General features: G+C 49.6%; 2 protein-coding genes and 1 non-coding gene across 3 annotated transcripts; 1 reads left to right on the forward strand and 2 right to left on the reverse strand.

Annotated features, from left to right (window-relative positions):
- Window positions 1-598: 598 nt before the first annotated feature.
- Window positions 599-1,573, reverse strand: LOC130026593 (olfactory receptor 2K2-like). Its single transcript, XM_056117436.1, has one exon. It carries the CDS (start codon window positions 1,571-1,573, stop codon window positions 599-601), a length of 975 nt encoding a protein of 324 aa, XP_055973411.1.
- Window positions 1,574-10,066: 8,493 nt separating this feature from the next.
- On the reverse strand, window positions 10,067-11,008 carry LOC130026594 (olfactory receptor 13J1-like). The gene has a single exon (XM_056117437.1). It carries the CDS (start codon window positions 11,006-11,008, stop codon window positions 10,067-10,069), a length of 942 nt encoding a protein of 313 aa, XP_055973412.1.
- A 5,417-nt stretch (window positions 11,009-16,425) lies between these two features.
- TRNAV-CAC (transfer RNA valine (anticodon CAC)) lies at window positions 16,426-16,497 on the forward strand. The gene has a single exon. It is a non-coding gene; the product is annotated as a tRNA-Val (tRNA).
- The last annotated feature ends 4,250 nt before the right edge of the window (window positions 16,498-20,747 follow it).

A 20,747-nucleotide genomic window follows, 5' to 3' on the forward strand; every position in this document is an offset into this window, starting at 1 on the left:
GGAGGGAAGGTCAGTGGGATTGTGTGGGTGCTGGGGAGGCTAGTGCCAGGGAGCAGTGTTTGGAGAGAGAGTTAGGTGAGGAATGTGTCGTGGTACTTGAATACTGGAGACACAAAGGAGTGGAGGCATCAGTGGAGAGCAGGGGTGACGCATGGGGTGGCCCTTGGAGGGGTGAGACTATGAAAGCTGCCAATTTCTTGGTGGCTTGGAGGTCATGTTTCATCCTCTGAAGCAGTGACACCCATTGGGGCCAGTTTGAGTTTGAGGTACTGTTGGATCTGGGAGGAAGAGGACCAGCAAGACTTTACACGGCAGGTCTGGCGCCTTGTTCCCCTCACTCCCAAGTGTTCCTGGCTTGTCTCCTTATTTGTTTCTGTGTGTGTGTGTGTGTGTGTGTGTGTGTGTGTGTGGTGGTAGTGGGGTGGTGGTGACTCTTAACAACTCTCATTCCAGGAATGCGGAGTGACACTGAATGCCAGGGGATGCTGATTCTGTGTAGATTCCCATCAGTGAGCAGTCAGGGAGCTGGGGGAAAGCCTCCCATGGCAGTGTGCTGCCACTAAGGGCTGCATGTCATGCCCACAAGACCAGGCCCCAATCAGCCCGAGCGGGAAGGCCAGCAGGAGAGGTGGGACAGCTTCCTGGAGAGCAGGTCTCCCCGCAGCAGCGCGGAGGCAGCAGCCTTCACCTCTGCATTGCGCAGGCTATAGATGATGGGGTTCAGGGAGGGGGTCAAGATCCCATACAACAGGGCAATAATCTTATCCCACTGGGGGTCCTTGGCGCTGGGGTTGAAGTACATGAAGCCAATGGCCCCATAGAAAATCACTACCACGGTAAGGTGGGCAGAGCAGGTGGAGAAGGCTTTGCGCCGGCCTGCAGCAGAAGGGACCCTGACAATGGTGGCCAGGATGAAGATGTAGGACAGGCAGATGAGCAGAAAGGGGGTGAACGTCAGGACGATGGTGGCCACCATCAATAGCAGGGCATTGAGAGAGATGTCCCCACAGGCCAGTTTGACCACAGCCAAGATCTCACAGAAGAAGTGGTTGATGACATGGTGGCCACAGAAGGGGAGGCTCCAGGTGAAACTAGACTGTAGCAGTGAGTTGGAAAAGCCTGTGCCCCAGCTCAGCAGGGCCATCCGCACACAGATCCGCATGCTCATGAGCTCTGGGTACCTCAGTGGCCGGCAGATGGCCACATAGCGGTCATAGGCCATCACGGCCAGGAGCAGACACTCTATGCAGCCCATGGCCAAGGTGAGGAACATCTGCAGGGCACAGCCAGGGAAGGAGATGGTCTTCTGGACTTTCAGGAAGTTGACCAGCATGAGAGGCACAAAGGCAGAGGTGCCGCAGATGTCTATGAGGGAGAGGTTGCTGAGGAAGAAGTACATGGGGGTGTGCAGGCGGGGGTCCAGCATGTTCAGCACGATGAGGAGGGAGTTTCCCAGCACATTCATGGAGTAGATGCCCAGGCAGCACAGGAACAGGACCAGCTCGAGGGTGTGATGCTCCTGGAGCCCCAGAAGGACGAACTCTGTTGTGGTGCTGTGGTTTGTCCCCCTCATCTCCTCCCCTCCTTCCCTCCACACCACCCAGAGGGAAGCTGTCTGACTGGCAGGGAGCTGAGGAAGCTGTGGGGACTGGGTGGGTCAGGCCCTGTGCTTGGAGGTGAGCGTCGCCCCCTGTTGGAAAGAGGGGGGCGTCAGGTACACGAGATTCCTCTCAGCTCTGCAGTCAAGTTGGGGTTCAGGCTTGACATGCTGCTTTGGAACTGAAGGGGTCCTTGTCTGGTGGAAGGGTGCCTCTTTCATGGGTCAATAGTTCGTGTGGCTGATTTATACCTACAGCAGTTCAGGGTCCTAATATTCGCTGAGTGTTTTTGGAGCCCCAGGCGTGTGCTGGGTTTTGTTTAGGCACTGTGACTGCAGAGGTCAGAGAACACAGTGACCAGGAAGAAGCTGTGGCCATTGCCACAAGTGCCGCTGCCTCTGCTGTGAGATGAAAGGAGCCTCGAGGCTGGTTGGTGACTGATGATGATGAGTTCCTGTTGCTGTGAGGGACAAATATTGAGTGTTTCTACTCCAGTTCACATGTCAATGTGATTTCCACTCATCTCTCTAAGCCCTCATTTTGCACTTTTCAAAGCACACACAAAATATGCATATAGGATCATTGATCATGGTTCTGGTTCCCGTGATTTGTTTCATGGCTTCTTCCATATTGCTTTTTACATTAACCCAGTGGCAGTGATATCACTGATCACTAACTGGCAGTGGCACATCATTGGCTGCTGGCACAAAGGGGTGAGTCATCAGAGGCTCCAGTTTTCTCCCGATAGCACCTGCTCTTCTGGCCTAGCGGCCTGTGCTGGATGACCAGAGCCCCCACAGTGTCAACCAAGCATGAAAGTCTAATGAGGACTGCGGATCTGTGGATGATCCTGATTGCCTACAGGAGAAATAGGAGCTGAGGGTAGCATTCCTTTTTAGAAGATGCAATAATCTGGGGCTGGAGGAATAGTATAGGAGCAAAAAGTGTAGGCAGCCAGGAGAAAGCCCTGAGCCCAGCCAGGTGTGGCTAAAAGTCAGAAGAAGGTGGTGGAGAAGGAGGAGAAGGAAGAGGAGAAGGAGAAGGAGGAGAGGGGAGAGAAGAAGTATTAGATGAGGATGAGGAGAAGAAAAGAAGGAGAATGTGAAGGAGGAAGGAGGAGGAGGAGGAGAATAAGGAGGATTGTCACTGTCACTGTCCTCCCATTGTTCATCGATTTGCTCGAGCGGGCCCAGTAATGTCTCCATTTTGAGATTTGTTGTTACTGTGTTTGGCATATTGAATACATCATGGGTAGCTTGCCAGGCTTTTCTGTGCGGGTGAAATACTCTCGGTAGCTTGCCGGAATCTCCGAGAGGGGGTGGAGGAATCAAACCCGGCTCGGCTGGTCTGGCTACGCACAAGACAAATGCCCTACCGCTGTGCTATCGCTCCAGCCCTAAGGAGGGTTAGAGAACAGTAAAAGAAAGAAAGAGAAGGAGGCAATGGAGTAGGAGAAGGAGGAGGAGGGGAAAGGAGAAAAAGGCAAGAGGGAGAAAGAGAAGGAGGAGAAAGAGAGAAGGAGAAGGAGGTTATAGAAGAGGAGGAGGAAGAGGAGGTGGAGGAGGCAGGAAAGAGAAGGAGGTGGGGGGAGGAGACCCTAATAATGTACCCCATGTCTTTACTCTGGTTGCCCCTGGGTCTCTGCTCTCTGGCTGCCGTTTCTGCTGCTTACCTGCACCTACCTGTGTATTTCCCCAATTCTACGTCTTTGCCCAGAAGTGCCTCTTTTATACTAACCTGTCCTCCCCCCCTTTGTCAGGGCAGGCATTCTGCTCATTCTCAGAGCCCAGCTCCATGCCTCTGCTCCATGTCTGCTACTGTGGGGTTACCTGCTCCCCTTGTTTCCTTAGTCCTCACCTCACCTCTGCTTCACACATGGCTCACCAGTCTCCTCAGCTACATGTCAGAGCAGGACTCCGTTCCTGCCTCTGCCTCACCCTATCAGGGGGCTCTGGCTCAGGCACCTGATCTGCACTCCTGCTTCAGACGTTTGTCACTGCACAGTATTGGTCAGCACACCTGGCCTCTCTGAGACCTCTGTTGCTTCACTGAGAAATGGAATGTTGTGTAGCTCAGAGACACAGGAATGGCCGGGAAGCTGCCCAACACCTCCATGTGCAGGGTCGGAGAGACAGAAGAGCAGGCAAAGTGCAGGTTTGATCCCCGGCATCCCATATGGTCCCCCATACACTGCCAGGAGTAATTTCCGGGTGCAGGGTCAGGAGTAACCCCTGAACATTACCGGGTATGGCCACCCCCCTCCCCCAACAAAGCCCAGCATCTTCGTGTGCTTCCTCAGGCTCACATTCAAGATATACCTGTAGCCATGGGCTTCCTGGGCCTTTCTCCCTCTTCTAGCCCAAGACAGGCTGGCTGCTAAGGAGCTCTCTGACTGACCTGTTGTTTAATTTGTGTTCTAAGTGGAGCATCTTTAGCGGGGAGGGGGTCTCCCAAGAAGACACATAGGGTCTGGGAGTACCCTCCCAGTGATTCTCAGCAAACTCAGGCCTGAGGAAGTTGCATCTGCAGTGGATCACTAGGGCTCCATATCCACACCATAGGATGCCATTTGGTGCCAGGGACCAAACACTGGTCCCTGCATTTTGCTTGTGGCCCTGACCTCTGGGCGCTCTCCCTGGCCAAAGATACTGAAGTCATATCCGCATCGGACCTTGAAGGTTTGGGCCAGTCAGGGAGAAGGCATCAAGGGCTGGAGCACGGGCTTTGCAAGTAACAGACACGGGTTCCATCCTCAGCACCATATGCTCCTCTGAGTACCTCTAGGAGTGATCCCTAAGCACTGATCTATGTGTAGCCTCCCCCCCCCTCCCCAGCCCTGCAGGGGGAAGTCCCCAAGTCAAGGAACCAAACAAGCAAAAACTGATAAAAGAAAAGTACCTCAAAGAATAAAAAAAAGGAGGGGTTGTCTTGCTGAGGGTGGACCACAAATGAAGCCTCGTTTGCTCCCTCCATAGCCTCATTACTGAGTGATTGTGCCCGGCCAGTACTGAGGGCCGGAAGTGGGCAGCAGCAGCTTCTGTCCTGAAGGGCTTCAAGGCTTTGCCTAACTCTCTTACATACCAGGGACATGTTACTTCCTCTCTGGATGCTTTAGAAAATCCCAGGTTGTAAAGACCAAGGTGAACCTTACATCTGGGGAGCTGAGGGGAAGCTGGTTTTGGGGTCTGATCTCGAGGCCAGTATGGCCCATAGTCACTCATCACATTCAGGACGAGTTCAGAGACTAGGGGAAGGTGGTTCCACGGGACAAAGGTTCCACACTTTGTCCTCTCACCTGTGATTCAGTCACAGGCATGGGGGCAGGAGTGGTTGTTCATGCAGGTGACAAGTGAAACACTTGACTCTGCATTGAGAGTTGATGTCACTCTCTGTCTCTCACAAAAACCAAAGTGTAATGACAAGACAATGGGGGTGACCAATGGCTGCCCTCCTGCCTCACCACCTTTCCATCCCTCGCTTATACCTTCCTGGGCCCCCGGCAACTCTCCCTCATCTATGGCCCCTCACGTTGCTGCTGCCCTTCCCTCTCTTGGGTCCCCTCAGGCTGGAGCAGCTTTTCTCTCTCTGCCTTCCTGTCAGCTCCCACCTTGCACCCCAAATGTTCCCTCTCAAAAACCACCACACACTGATCACCCCTCAAGGAGCTGCTCACTCTGTATCCACACAGGTGGTTGTGTTGTGCTGTGGAGTGGAGTTTGGCTATATTTCTCCCTCAGACTGGACGGTGAATGTAGACACAGGACTTGCCTATCACCACTGCCACACCACAAGACCCAGTCCCAGGAGCATTTGTGATAAGCGCATGAGCTTCAGTGTTGTTCTAGGGCCCATACTTTTTTCTCACCCCATACAGCTTGCCTTGGAACCACTCATCTCTAACATGTTCCACCAGAATGATGCAACTGTGGGGACAGTGGAGAACACTGGTGGTTCTACCCACAAAGAGCTGCTCTCTGAAGATGCCATCAAAAGTTGGGGATGGGGTTCTTTATCACGTAGTCCTATCCAAAATATTCATGGATTTAGGTCCAATTCACAAGGCTATGGACTTAAGGTCCAAGGAGCTTGTCAGGTACTGACAGCCTGAACTCTACCACATGGGCACAGACTGGGTCAGGGGCTGGTGGGGGGGGGGCAGTTGCTGGCCCCTTGGTGCGTCAGCTAAGATATGATAGTTACACTGCAACACCCACAGCCTGGAGATTTGGGTGTCTTACTGGGACAGATGTTTCTCTCCATCAGGCCGTGCACTGTCGGTCCCAGGAGCTGGGCTCCATGTGATCCTTCTCAGAGCCAGTGACTGGTGGAAACTCCACCACCTAAACATTGAATCAGTGGTGGGGAACCTTTCCCCTGTCAAGGCCCATGTGGATATTGATGGCATCATTTGTGGGCCACACAGTAATACAGGCAGATGGGCAGCAGTGGGCAGTGTCCAGAAAGCCCACAGGATTATGTCAGCTTTATTTGGTCTGGGTATTCCTCACATCAACAGTGAAGACCTCACATCTAGATATGACAGATGACACATCAGTGCTTGGCCATGGGGCTCAGGTGACCCTTCCATGGGTCCAGAGGGAGGAGAGCCAGAAGCTTCCAGAGCATGAGGGCACTATGGAGAATCACAGTCCTCTTGGAGAGCCTCTACAGTTCTGCCAACACCTCACACTGCATCCCTGCCTGAAACCAACTCCATGGAGTGAGAGGAAACTGAGTATTTCTCGTACAAATAGTCTGATTCCACCGTCTAATTTTGTACATCCTAACTGCAGGTGGGCTGGCCTGGGATGAGCCCTAGAGGGCCTTTGAACTTCCTTTCTTTATTCTGAGTCTCCTAGAAAATCCTGGTCACATTTTCCTTCCATAAAATCGAGCCATTTGTGTAGCATCTGCACTGCTCTGCCACCTCTGAAAGATTTCCTCATTCTTTTCTAGCATCTACCAACCCTGCCGTTTGACAGACCAGGTTCATCTTCCAGTTAAATATCAAATAAACTTGAATAGTTAACCAGTTCAGTTTGAACCATCTAATGCTTGGTTAGAGAGTCACAAGTTATTTTTAAAAGAGTGATGAGGACTATAATTATAAGACAGTTGCTGTTAGAATTTCACAAAATTTCCTGGATCTGGGATTCTTGCTTCACTACTTCCTTACTGGGTAGAAAATCAAGAGATTGTTGATTTCAGAGTGAGCTGAATGGGGCCTGTCCAGACCTATCAGAGCTGCTAGTTTTCCCGGCCTCCGACCCTTACCTTAAAGTAGAGACACACTGGGATTTCTTGGTGAGGTTGTTTGCGCGTCTGGTGAAAAGTCCATATAAAACTTAAAGCACAGAGCCTGGCATGTGGTAGTTATGAAATAAATGCTAGCCAATATTAATATCTATGTCCCTTTCTGCAGGAAAATACTGTGGCTTCTCTAAGTTTAGATAGATTGTGTGAGAATGAAGCACTTGCCAAATAGCATCTCTTACCTCCTAGCCAGGAGCGGGAGGCCTCCATTGGCATGGTTGTCAGAGCTGCATCCAGAGAACTGCCCAAAACTTGGCAAGGGCCAAGTTGATTACCAGCAGTCACATTGTGCTGGGATGGGCCAGCCCAGGACCCTAAGGACTAGCATCCTGGTCCCCTGACACTGCCGTATCTTGCCTGCTCCCTGATCTTGGGGACCTCACAGTCCCTGCCCAATTTAAAGTTAGAACTTTGCAAACATTCAAGTTTCCAAGTTTGGCAGCAGTGGGACTGTAGAGATGCAGGTTCCCGGAGGGCTCTGGCAGGGAGGGCCACTGGGCTTATGATTGAAGGGTGTGTTGTTTCATGCATTCTTGTCCTTAGATGGAGCCTGGGAGTGGGACTGCATCCCTGTCCTAGCCTGGAAATTCCACACTGTGAAATGTCTTCTCTCCTCCCAGAACAGCGGAGAAGATCTCAACTCACCAATGTTTAGGACTGTGTTGGGTGAAGGGTGTGAAAGACTGATAAGACCTTAAGCAGGTTGACCAGGAGCATGAATCTCTCCAGCTTTCCCCTCCCTGCCTCTCTGTCCCCTTCTCCTCCCTTCTTTTGCATTCCAGGGGACCCATTTAGCACAGTGCATGGGTTCAAAGCATATGAATGGGACATCAGCCGCTCCATACTTTCCTTCTGAAGTTACTCGTCTTTCTTTACTTTGATCAGGACCAGAGTGCATGGAAGGCACTCGTTTGTCTTCTTGTCACTGATTTTCTAGACAATGACAGACCAGTGTACCTGGCTACCCCGTGAACCGCTGAGCTTACCCCGTGTAAATCATGCTCATCATATGCAAGCTGCCACCTCCTCATCTGATTCCCTCATGGGCGTCTTACAGGGGAGCAGCACTGCCCACCCCAATAGACACAACTCGGGCTTCACCTCAAGTGCTCCTCTTGCCCTCACCCGTCCGTCTCCCACATACTGCTCAGCTCCACCCTCTGCTCCACTGCTTCCATCTCCTACCCCAATCCAGCTTGGTTCTCCTCTATGACCTTAGCTCATCTCTTCCCCACTCTGGAGTCAAGTTGCTTTCAAGGCATTAGAAATAATGAACAAGAACTAGAGAGGTAGTATGGGGATTTAGGCGTTCACCTTGCATGTGGCCAACCCTAGTTCAAATCCCCAGCACCATAGGCTGTTCCCTGAGCACTGCCAGGGCACTGCACTCTGAACAGAGTCAGGAATGATACCACTGGGTGAGGCCCAAAACCTACTCCCATCCCTCCCCTCAAAAGATTAACAATTAAAATATATATCCATAGTAAGGGAACACAAATGGTCTCAGTAACTGGAAATAAAGATTTTTGTCTATAGTACTGATCTTATATAGGAGGATTAGGAGGGGCCTTGGGACACTGGTAGAGAGAAGGAGGCACGCTAGTGATGGGTGTGGTGATGGAATGATGCATGCATGAAGAGTATAATGAACAATATTATAAATCCTAGTACCACAATAAAAATGGTTAAAAATGAATATAAAGACCAAAATTCCATTCATATTAAAAATAATAAACAATGTAGGGAATAATTACTCATTTACAATCATAGCACACAACGAAACAACTGTTAGGGAATATTTTCTCATAATTTCCCAGAATTGATACATCCTTATTCATATAGTCTGTGTTCAATGTGAAAACACTGGGAATATTATTCATATTATTATGAACACAGTCATGTATTTGAATTTTTAAAAATTATATTGTTTCTAATCAGACATTCTTCCAAAATATTTTGTGACTGCATCATTTCAGTCATTAATCTAAATAAGGATTTCTTTCCAATGGTGTGATGTTAAGATTATTGCTATCTTATGAAAAATAACTGTGATTAGTAACTTTATACATGAATCTTTGGCTCCACCTCTATTTTCTGTTTTGATTAGATTCCTACAGGTTGAGCTGTTTGGTCAAGGGGTCTGAAGTTTCTGAGGTGCTTGGTTCATATTTCCTACTTATTTTTCCAGAACTTCATAAAATTTGTTCTCAGCACATGGGCAGAGTATGACATTTCCTCATCGACCTTAGTGAACTATGGATATTAGAAAATGATCCACATTCATGGGTGAAAAATTGACCCAGCCAGTGACTTTTCTAAAAGCAAATGTACTGGGGGTGAGGACCAAATGCTGAGACCAGAGAGGAGCAGGGGATGGGACCACAGGGGTAATGGAAATCAAAGGTCTCAGCCAAAGTTAAACCATAACTTTATTAATTAAAACATAAAATTGAAGCCTCGGTTCATTCTGACAGATTTTCCCCTATGAGAGCCTCTCCACCAGTTAAAAATTTGAATGGATTCCGAGGAAAGAAAGGGAATGAGGTTTCACCTATGTCATTCCATTCAGTCATCAAACACAGGCACTAAGTCCTAGTAGGGATTCTGGCCTGAACTCATGTGTGTGAAGTGTTGAGATTTCCAGGTAGTTCTGACTTTGATGATGCCTGTAATCTATTCAAACTGATGGGCAAAACATCTGGATTATCAAACGTTGTTCTAACTTGTCTTCAGATTCTGGGCTGGGTACTTGGAACTCTTGGTTGATCTTCCAAATATTGCCTTCTGCTCCACAAGAGAGATTTGTCTTCCTTTCCTCACAGGAAAAATCACAGAATGGGGGACTCCTAACCCAGAGTCTGTCCTGAGGGCTGTCGGGAGTCAGGGGACAGGCACACGCAGGCATGGTTTTCAGAAAGCCTCCTCTAGGACTGGGAGGAGAGATGGAAGGAAGAATAAGAGGAAGTTATGAGGCAACCTGGAAGCTGGGTAAGGAGAGCAGGTCCAAGGCAGCACTGGGGAGAGAGCAGGCCTGTGAGTTGCTCTCTGGGGACTTGGCGCTGACTTTCAGGAGGGAAGGTGCAGGTCCCAGCTCTCACCCCACTCTGCCTCACTGGGGGCCTGTCAGAGCCCCACTACTGACCTGTAGAGCCTCCTCACTGGGAGCTCCATTTCCTGTCCCACACCTTCTTGGCAGCCTCCTTCACCTCCTTGTTCCTCAGGCTGTAGATGACAGGGTTCAGCATGGGAGTGACTACAGCATAGAGGACGGTGAAGACCTCGTCAGACACATGGGCTTCCTTGCTCTTGGGCTTCATGTACATGAAGATGATGGTGCCATAGAAGAGCATCACCACAGCCAGGTGCGCCGAGCAGGTGGAGAAGGCTTTGCGGCGGCCGGTGGCTGAAGGCACCCGCAGGATGGTGACCAGGATGAGCATGTAGGAGAGACAGATGAAGGTCAGAGGCACAGGCAGCAGCAGAATGGACCCTGCCAGCAGGAAGGCCTCACTGACGGAAGTGTCACCACAGGCCAACTTGAGCACGGCCAGGATCTCGCAGGTGAAGTGACTGATCACACGGTGACCACAGAATGGTTGTCTCATGGCAATGACTGTCTCTGTCACTGACTTGATGAGACAGAGGACCCAGGCAGCTCCTGCCAGCAGCACACACAGGCAGTGACTCATGAGCACTGGGTACCGGAGGGGCTGGCAAATGGCCAGGTATCGGTCAAAGGCCATGATGGCAAGTAGCAGACACTCCGTGGAGCCCGTGGACAAGGTCAGACACATCTGGATGGCACAGCCAGCAAAGGAGATGGTCTTGCGGTGGGATAGGAGGTGGACCAGCATCAAGGGCACAAAGGCGGACGTGTAGCAGATGTCCAGGATGGAGAGGTTGCCCAGGAAGAAGTACATGGGCGTGTGCAGACGGGGGTCCAGCACGCTCACCGTCACGATGGCCGTGTTCCCCAGCAGCGTTACCAAGTACATGGCAGAGCACAGAGGGAAGAGCAGGCGTTCCAGGACCGGGTAGCCGGAAAACCCTTTCAGGAAGAACTCAGACACCTCTGTCCAGTTGAACTGCAGCTCCATGCCGCAAGGCTCTGGGGTCACACAGCTGGGATGGAGGGGAGAGGGTCGCAGGGAGGCTGCCCACAGAACTGCCTTTAGGGAGAGACAAAAGTTTAGGGCTGTGTGCACTCTTGATCCCTGACACATTTTCTCTCTGAGATGGGCAACCCCTGTGCCTTCACCCTCTTTGTAGCCATGGGAACAAAGAAGATATTGAGGACTGGGTTCCCTGAGAGAGTGTGAACAGAAATGTTAGTGGGCAGTGGAGGTTCCGGGATTCATCCAAGTGAACAAAGCACTTCCCTGCCCATCCATCTGACCCCTGAAGCTCCGCACCACATGGGTGTCTCCCACTTGCTGGACCTGGGGCCCTCCTGTGACAGAACAGTGGGTCAGGCTGCACCCTACACTGAGGGGCAGTGAGGTCAGGGCTCACACCTCAGAAGCACCTTGAAAAGTGGGTCCCCACTGACTGCTGGGCTCCCACAGAGTTTCTCACTCAGGTCTGAGCACCTGCACCCATGCTTCTGGCCCAGCCCACTTGTTGTTTTGTATTTTGGTTTGGGGGCCACACCCAGCAGTTCTCAGGGTTACTCCTGATTCTCCACTCAGGAATTACTTTTGGCAGGCTCAGGGGTTCATAAGGGATGGCGGGGATTGAACCCAGGTTGGCCATGTACAAGGCAAACACCCTACCTGCAGTACTATCCCTGTATTCCCCAGGCCCACTTCTGAGACCCACGAACTTGAGGGCCACTAAGGCTCTCCTATTCTCAGGACCTGTGGTCCCAATCTCACACTGTCCCCCGTGGGGGTGGCTCTTTCCTGATTATGAACTTGTGGGCCTCTGAGTGTCTCCTCAGCCCAGTTTTAAGGGGCTGCTGACTGTGGGATCTATCACTGAGTTTGTACCCCAGCAGCTCTGAGGTCTCCACATTAGATAAGAGGGGTGACCTCACCCCCAGGAGACCTTGTTCTTGGGGCCTTGGAGCTTCATTTGATGGACCTCTTGGCACAGACCTAACTCCCACTTTCTGTGTCCAAGAACCCCTCAGGGATAATGAACCACTCAGGAGTCTCTGCATGGAAGGTGCCCCGAGGGTTCCTCTCAATGGATCTCCATGTGCGGAATGAGAAACAGGTCACCAGAGGGTTCCTGGAAGTTGCGTCTCAGACCAGGCCACAGAGCCCGGCACCTGCCCTGTTCTCACAGCAGATGTTTGTCTGTCAAGCCCAGATATTGGTTGTTCTTGTCTGGCAGCATGTTCTTGTCATGGCTGTCCCCTCAGCCCCAAGGTCTCCTCCGAGCTGAGAGCAGGACTCACCCTCTGCCTTGATCGTGTGTCAGAGATCTATGGAGGGCCCAGTCTGGGATGAGCGCCAACTCCTGTCAGCGACTCTGTCGTGTGAGGTCCTTTCCTGCGTAACTCAGCCCTGAGGCTTCACTGCGAGCGGGAATGGGACCAATCCCTGACCAGGACACGTGCTGGCGGCCCCTGAGTGAGCAAGTCCCACACGGATCCTCCTCACTGTGTCCCTAAATCTGTGCTGCAGGACCAAAAAAGGTGCCCTGAGCCAGCTTCAATCTTGTCACTCTCTGGGATCCCATCAAAGACCCTCTCACTCTGGGGTCTTTGGGTCTCCCTGGGCCACCAGTGGGCCAGGCTGCATGGTCCCGCGACTGCTCCTTCTCTCACACACTATGGACATGGGGCCCAAAAGCTGGCAGAGCTCAGGAATGTAGGGTCACGTCCCCAGAAAGGAGAGTCCTGCCTTAGTCCTGGGGACTCAGAGGAGAATCTTACCTCTGCCTGATCCTTTCCAGAGAAATGGGGGACCTGAAAACTTGATCAGAGGTTTATTCCTAGATATAGAAGCCTGGGTTCATGGAGAGGCGCCCCATTTACATAGTGTGCATTAGCAGGTGGTGCAGGAAGTGGGGCGAGGCCCAGAGGCAGCGTAGTGCTGTCCTGTGCTCCGGGAGCTGATCCAGGCTACAGCCCCCTGCAACTTGTACTCTGTGTTCACCCCTAAAGTCAGGAGGAACCTCTGCAGCATTTGATTCCTGTCAGAACATGGTCCATTAGCGTGGGTCCCCCAACCCCACACACCATGTATGTGTGCTAAGACACTTATGATACTCAGAAACACACCACACACACGTGCATTCACAAGGTCACACACACAAACACATGTTCACACACATTTCCACACACACTCACACTGACACCTCTATACATACACACACATGCACACACATACACACATACTCCCACATAGTCACTTATATCATACACTCAAGTATCCATACACTCCCTCCGCACACTAATATATCCACATATCCATATACACTCATACACAAATCACACACTCACATATTCTACACTCACTTATTCACACAGTCACGTACCCACACTGACACATCCAGATCTCCACACGCACTCACACACGCACACACACACACAGTCACACATATCACATACTCACATACCCACCCTGACATATCCACACAGTCACACACAGTAACCCACATCACACACTCATATATCTCACACTCACACATCTGTATCCTCACAACCACACTGACACATCCACATCCCCACACACAGTCAAAGTGGCACACACTCACAGTGACACACACTAACATGAACACACACAGCCTGAGCCACGTCTCTGCAGAGCAGCATTGGGCATCTCGCTGCCTGCCTTTTCCTGGGGTGAGCCTGAGGGAGCCGAGACTGGGGTGTTGACCTACCCACAAGGTAGCGCCTTGTGTATCAGCCTCATGTCCTTACCATTCCACCCACCTCCTGGCCAAATGCCCCCAAGTCAGGCTCCACTAAGTCTCACGGCACACAGTGAGCTGAGGGGATGCCAAGGCCCCAGTACCTCCCTGGAAAGCCTGAGTCTCCACTACTCCCCTTCCTCTCGCTACTCTCCCACTTTTCACTCACCTCTATGTGCCTCTGGTTCCTTCTCTCTGGACCCCCGGATGCTGCAGGTATAAGGGTCCTCTCTGCTGTGGACAGTGATCAGAAGTCATAGGAGCTCTCCCAAGCTTCTTCTTCCTAGGGCCCCCCACATGGTAGGGCCCCAGCTTTCAGCTGACCCATCTCTGTCAATGGAGAGAATGTAGCCAGACTTCAGAGAACTCACTGAGATAGGTATAAAGAGAGAATTGAGCGGAGTCTTGAGAATTTGGAGAGATTTGCCAAGAGCTCAAAATGCATCATTACTGGCTGGACTGGCTAGTCTGGAGCTGGGGATTCTCAGGACTGAGCAGAGGACCCAGTAGTTTACAGGGGACAGCCAGAGACCCCTTGACTGGGCAGCTCCCAGCTCCTTCCTGGCCCCCAGTCTCCCAGGGAATAAGCTAAATGCAGGAAGCACATTTAAAAGCTCCCTGGGTGCCAAGGGACTCTGTGGTCCCCAAAGCAATTTACAGGGAGAAAGGGAAAGTGGCTAGCTGGAAACTTTGGGGTGCTTCAGGGATGAAGTCTCAGAGCGTCTACTTAGGTAGTTTAATTGGGTGGAAAATTTGGAGAGAGGCTCAGCTTGAGGGAGACTCAACCTCCCAAGCTTGAACCCATTCAGCGGTGCTCCAGAATATTTGGGAATGAAGAAATGCATGGTATAGATGACAACTGGTGGGCCAAAGGACAGTGAGGGAACTAGGAGGTTATGTGAGTGAGGAGGTGAAGAGACGACATGCTGTCTGGGGAGAGGGAGCCCTTGCTCAACTCTCAACAGAATCTTAAGAAAAACCCGAGAAGAGGGGATGGGGGGGGGGTATAAGACAGTATATAAGGACAGACCTGAGGAATCTCAGAGCAGGGTCCTTGGGGTCCTCCTGTCCCCTCCCCCCAACCCCCCACCCTGCCAGTGTTGACTCAGGACCTTTCCCTACTGGAGGAGCAGAGGCAGGGCATGGCTCCCATGACAGCACTGCCCTTGGCCTTCTCAGTCTGCCGTAGGCAGCCTGATCTGGAACCACCAGCCCCTCTCCACCTCTGCACCCTGTTGTGCCCTCAGAACAGCTTCTGAGGGTTCCTCCTGGGTCTGCCAGTCCAGAACCCTGTTCTACTGGGTCAGGGGCCTCTTCCTCAGGTTGACTGTCTCATTCCAGAAGAGGAATGACTCTTGTACAGTCCATTTAGTCTTTTGAATCAGAGTACTTTCACTCCTTGTTTTTTGCATCTTCCTTTCCAAATTGACCTTCCCCATCCCTCTGCCTGTGCCTCTGTCTCAGCTGGGATTACTTCTGTGGTACGGAAGCCCCAGAGAGAGTCAACAGTCTCTGGATTGTCCAGTGCTTGTGGGAGGTCTGAATATTCTTTTTTTTTAATTTTTTTTATTTTAATTTTTTTATTAGTGAAACACCATGAGGTACAGTTATAGACTTATAAATTTTTGTGCTTGGGTTTCAGTTATACAATGATCAAGTACCCATCCCTCCACCAGTGCCCATCTTCCACCAGCACGGGTCCCAGCATCCCTCCCACCCCCCATCCCCCCCAGGTCTGAATATTCTTATCAAGCTCCATTTTGCTCTTTCTTTTATCGGAAAATCAAATCAGTGTTTTAGCACAAGTTGTACATGTGATATTCATGTAAAATACAAGAGGTAGCAGTGCTGGATAGTTTTGTGACACTCCCTTTCTGTGTCCTTATTCCCCAAAGATTATTACTACTCTTGGCTTTATGAGTGTGTCTCTGTCTACTTCTAGGCTCCTACACATGACAACTACACATGTGATCATATATAAGTATTTTTTGCGGCGTTTTTTCTTTTTGGGTGGTAGTGGTGATAGGGGGTGGCCATACCCAGTCATATTCAGGGAACCATATAGATTCCACGATTGAACCTGGGGTTGCTTCATCTAAAGCACATGCTCTAGTCCTTGAGTCCTCCTGTCTTCTCCTGGTATTCTTACTGAAGATAAGTAACATATAAGCACGTTTGTTTAATCCTATAATGCTGGAGCGGGCCCAGTAACATCTCCATTTTGAGACTTGTTATTACTGTGTTTGGCATATTGAATATGTCATGGGTAGTTTGCCAGGCTTTGCTGTGCGGGCAAGATACTCTTGGTAGCTTGCGGGCTCTCCAAGAGGGGCAGAGGAATCAAACCCGGCTCGGCTGGGCTGGCTGTGTGCAAGGCAAATACCCTACCGCTGTGCTATCGCTCCAGCCTAATCCTATAATATTATAAATATTTACATAATTTTGCTCGAGCGGGCCCTGTAACGTCTCCATTGGAGACTTTGTTGTTACTGTGTTTGGCATATCGAATACGTCACGGGGAGCTTGCCAGGCTCTGCCGTGCAGGCGAGATACTCTCGGTAGCTTGCCGGGCTCTCCGAGAGGGGCGGAGGAATCGAACTCGGGTGGGCCATGTTGGCTGCGTGCAAGGCAAATGCCCTACAGATGTGCTATCGCTCCGTAGTGTAGCGGTTATCACGTTCGCCTCACACGCGAAAGGTCCCCGGTTTGATCCCGGGCGGGAATTTACATAATATCCTACTTAATATTTACATAATGTGTCTACTGTCATTAGCCCATTTGACAATCAAGATTATTAGACTTACTATCATCCTCAATGCTTTCTTGAGCCTCTTAGAGTTCAGACCTCCTTCCCTTCCCACTGATGTGCTTACTGCAACTGTACCTTATTCATTTATTCTAGAATCCTAAAAAACCATGGTTTCCTGGGTAAGGTCCTTGCCTTACCCAGGTTTGATCCCTGGTAGGAGTGATCCCTGAGCACAGAGCCAGGAGTAAACCCTGAGTACAGCCAGGTGTGGCCCCAAAATAAAACAATCAATCAAACAAAAAAACCTGGAAATCAAACAAGCAAAAAAAACCCCTGTTTTTTCTTCACTTAGTATAATTCTTTTGAGAGTAATCCATGTAGCAAATAACAATAATTTTATTTTATCTTTGTTGAGATAGATATATCAAATGCCATTCAATTTACTTTTTGAAAGTTTTTTATGAACTCTCCTCCCAAAGTGTTTGAGCCCTGCTTTGCTGCTAGGAGCACCCAGTACTAATCTGTTCAACTTTTCTCTTTCCAGTGTGCACAAGCCGGGATGAATGAACTATGAGCCCCCATATTCTCTGGTATCTGGAGTAGAGCATCTCTCCCATGACTGGGGGATGAGGAGAGGAATGAAATCCCTAGTTTCCCATATGCACTGACCATGGCAGTTTAAAACCTCTGAACCTCAGAGTTAGAGGAGGTTATTGGTGTCTACCCCTGTGATAACTGTTCTGAGTGTTCTATAAATGTTGATGTGTAAGTTTACTGAGATTATTGTTCAAATCTTCTATGTTCTTATTTCTTTTCTATCTACTTGAATCAATGACTAGGCAAGGGATGGTGGAATGTTTGTCTACCACAATTTGTCTAATTTTCCTTTCTGTTCTGTTCATTTTTGCTTTATGTATTTTGAAACTGTTGTTAGACACAGAAACTGTTAGGGTTGTTAAGTCATCTGCTGAATTGATACGTTGTCATTTTTTTTGTTGTTAATTTGTATTTGGGACACACCCCGAAATGCCCAGGCTTATGCCTGGCTCTACACTCAGGAATGACCCCTGGCGGTGTTCAAGGGACCACATAGGATTCTGGGAATCGAACCTTGGTTGGCCACGTGCAAGGTAACTCGGGCCCCACCTCTGTCACTTTCAAAATATGCCTTTTATCCCTGTTAATATTCTTTTATCCAAAAACTACTTGGTGGAGACAGGGAGATAATGTGGGTGAATGCCTTGACTATGACCAATTCCCGGCACCCACAGTCCTTGAGCAGCACTGGGTGTGTCTCTAGGGGTCTCAAGCAGTACTAGGGCAGCCTGGGCAATCCACACCAGTGCAGGATCTGAGAAGCACCATGATTTGGGCCCCTGCTTTGAACCACAACCTGGTTGACTGAGAATCGCAGGAGTGTCCCCCGGCCCTCTGACCACTGCTCATCTCCCCAAACCAAAACAATCGTAACCCCCAAATAAAAGTATAGAGATGTGTCTGCCCTTAAAAATGCAATCTGAGACACAGCAGTGAATCCCAGAAGAAAGCAGTTTGCTGGAGATCTCTCCAGAACCCGGATGGAGCCAATTCCTCAGGGGCACCTCAGATGGAGCAGGTGTGCCTCTTCACCCCCTCTAGGTGAAACCCCAATGGCTATGAGCTTCTAGAAGCAAAACCCAGGTATGCGGGTTTAAAGATTAAGACTCCAGGAGATGGCTGTCCCTTCCCGTCTCCCTGTCCACTTGGGGTCCTGGCTCTCATGCCCACGATCTGCCTCTGGGCGTTATTCCAGTGCATTAACAGCCTTGATCCAGAGACTCCCAAATGACTTTCAAAATGGATTAGCTCCCTACAGAGATGTTTCTGGACCCCAACCATTTACAATTTTAGAATTCCAGACCTCTCATGATATTCATAATAAGCAATAGTAAATAAATTATCAAGCATCTGCCCCTGGCAGGCAGACTTGAATGGTGGCAGGAAAATTCAAAATAATGATGGTGGGAAGGTGTAATGGTGGTGGAATTTGTGTTGAAATATTGAATGCAATCAATGTGAACAAACTTATGAAAACAAAATGAAAAAATGCAATCTGACAAGCTTTGCCTTTTGATATGGATGTTTAGATTATTTACACTAAAAATGCTTATGGATGGGGCCAGAGCCACAGTACAGCAGGGAGGGTGCTTGCCTAGCATGTGACTGACCCAGGTTTGATCCTGGCATCCCAGATGGTCCCCTGAGCACTGCCAGGAGTAATTCCTGAGTGTAGAGCCATGAGTAATGCCTGAGCATTGCTGGTTGTGGTCCCAAAACAAAACAACTGTTTATGGCTAAGTCTGGGTTTGAATTTCCTTTTTTTGTGTTAGATTAACTTCTATTGTCCCATTTAGTAGGGTTGGAGAGATAGCACAGCAGGTAGGGCGTTTGCCTTGCACGCAGCCAACATGGCTGATCCGAGTTTGATTTCTCTGCCCCTCTCAGAGAGCCCGGCAAACTACCGAGAGTATCTCCCCCACACGGCAAAGCCTGGCAAGATACCCGTGGCGTATTCGATATGCCAAACACAGTAACAACAAAGTCTCACAATGGAGACGTTACTGGGCCTGCTCGAGCAAATCGATGAACAATGGAAGGACAGTGACAGTCCCATTTGGTATCTGTTTCTTTATAGAACTTCTCCAGCTCCATGTAGAACTTCTCAATTTCTTCTTCATTGTTATTGGATGTTGGTGTGTAGACAACGAAGATAGAAACTGCTGGCAGTGAGCCACATCTATTCAAGTGTAATTGCCCAATTCGAGTTGTTAGGCATTCGAATGAATCAATGCTCATGGCCAAGTTCGTGTTGACAAGGACACTGACACCACCGACGCCTCTTTTGTCGTGTGTTCTGAGGAACAGTTCTTCAGTGTTGAAAATGGTGTGATATGATAGATGTCTTCTCGCCTTGGTCAGATCAATGATGTCGTACTTGATTTTTCGCATTTGAACCATCAGTTCCTCGATGGATGCATCCGATGCCAGTGTACATGCATTGAAAGTACAGTCATTTTAGTCCTTCTTCGTTTTGGCAGCCTAGTTCAGCCTTGAGATTTTATCAGCCTAGAAACATTTTGAAATCAGCTTATTAAATTTCAGGAAAACCTCTTCTGGGATTTTTGCCTTTAATTTGTTTATTATTATGGCAGTAGAACTGATGTTTTTAATCAGATGATGCCTTCCCATCCAGAAGCTTGGTCTCTCCACTAACTCAGGTCTTTCGCTCTGCCCTGGTCACCACAGCTCCTCTTGCACTACGTTTACAAGGTGAGGTGCATCAATACACCTAAATGTTCCCTTTGCTGGTGAACCTTCCTTGTATTTCTGTGATTAGCTCTTCTTGCTGGTGTTTGATTCCTGTCATACGAGCAGGACAGATTTGGGTTGAGTGAATGACCCCAGCTCCTGGGTGCCACCTAGTGGACAACACCAGGCCATTCTTTAAACTGTTGCAGGATTATTTGGGGAGCCCTCCATCCATTCCAGAACGTCAGGCCTTGGCACTGCAGGAGCATGGGCGTAAGAATCTAACAGACATAAAATCTGTGTTCCTGCTCCTTTTTCTTCTCAGGATCACCATCTACTCTGCCACCTTTTCCCCCAGGGGACTCTGAGAGAAGACACCGGCTCTGTATTAGTCTCAGAACCCAGCAAATGGTTGTCAAGCCGTAAACTATTTTTTCTCTAGGGATTATAATCATCTTGACCCCATTTTAACGAGGGCAAAAGCCCTTCAATATACATTTGATTTTGTGTATCTGGATGTTCTTTCACATATCAGAAAAGTATGTCCAAACTTTGACCTCCAAATTAAGTTCTTTTTAAATCTGTGGCAGTGGTTTTGGGCAGGGACGTTCTGAGAAGCTGTAGATGACGGAATTTGTATACAGTTACCTGAAAAAAAAAATGAACAGCACTAAGAAAGTGGGTGGGGCGGCAGCCTCAGTGAACCAGGAATGCTCAGGAACGGCAAGCAAATGAAGCTGGATGGTTGGAAGAATCCATAGCCAAACAAAGGAAGGAAGGAAGGAAGGAAGGAAGGAAGGAAGGAAGGAAGGAAGGAAGGAAGGGATTACTGCAATGAGGGAACTGGTTTGTGGTCTGCTCATTTCATCCACCCGAAGCAACAAGCAGCTGGAGGAAAGCCTCAGCAAACTCTGGAAGACAGTTTAGAGACGCAAGTT

Source organism: Sorex fumeus, unplaced genomic scaffold (assembly GCF_029834395.1).
Source record: "Sorex fumeus unplaced genomic scaffold, SorFum_2.1 ptg000034l, whole genome shotgun sequence".
NCBI classification, from domain to species: domain Eukaryota; kingdom Metazoa; phylum Chordata; class Mammalia; order Eulipotyphla; family Soricidae; genus Sorex; species Sorex fumeus.

What these genes read in the sequence shown, in the direction of transcription:
- LOC130026593 (XM_056117436.1), bottom strand. Translation starts at nt 1,573, where the DNA reads ATGAGGGGGACAAACCACAGCACCACAACAGAGTTCGTCCTTCTGGGG.
- LOC130026594 (XM_056117437.1), bottom strand. Translation starts at nt 11,008, where the DNA reads ATGGAGCTGCAGTTCAACTGGACAGAGGTGTCTGAGTTCTTCCTGAAA.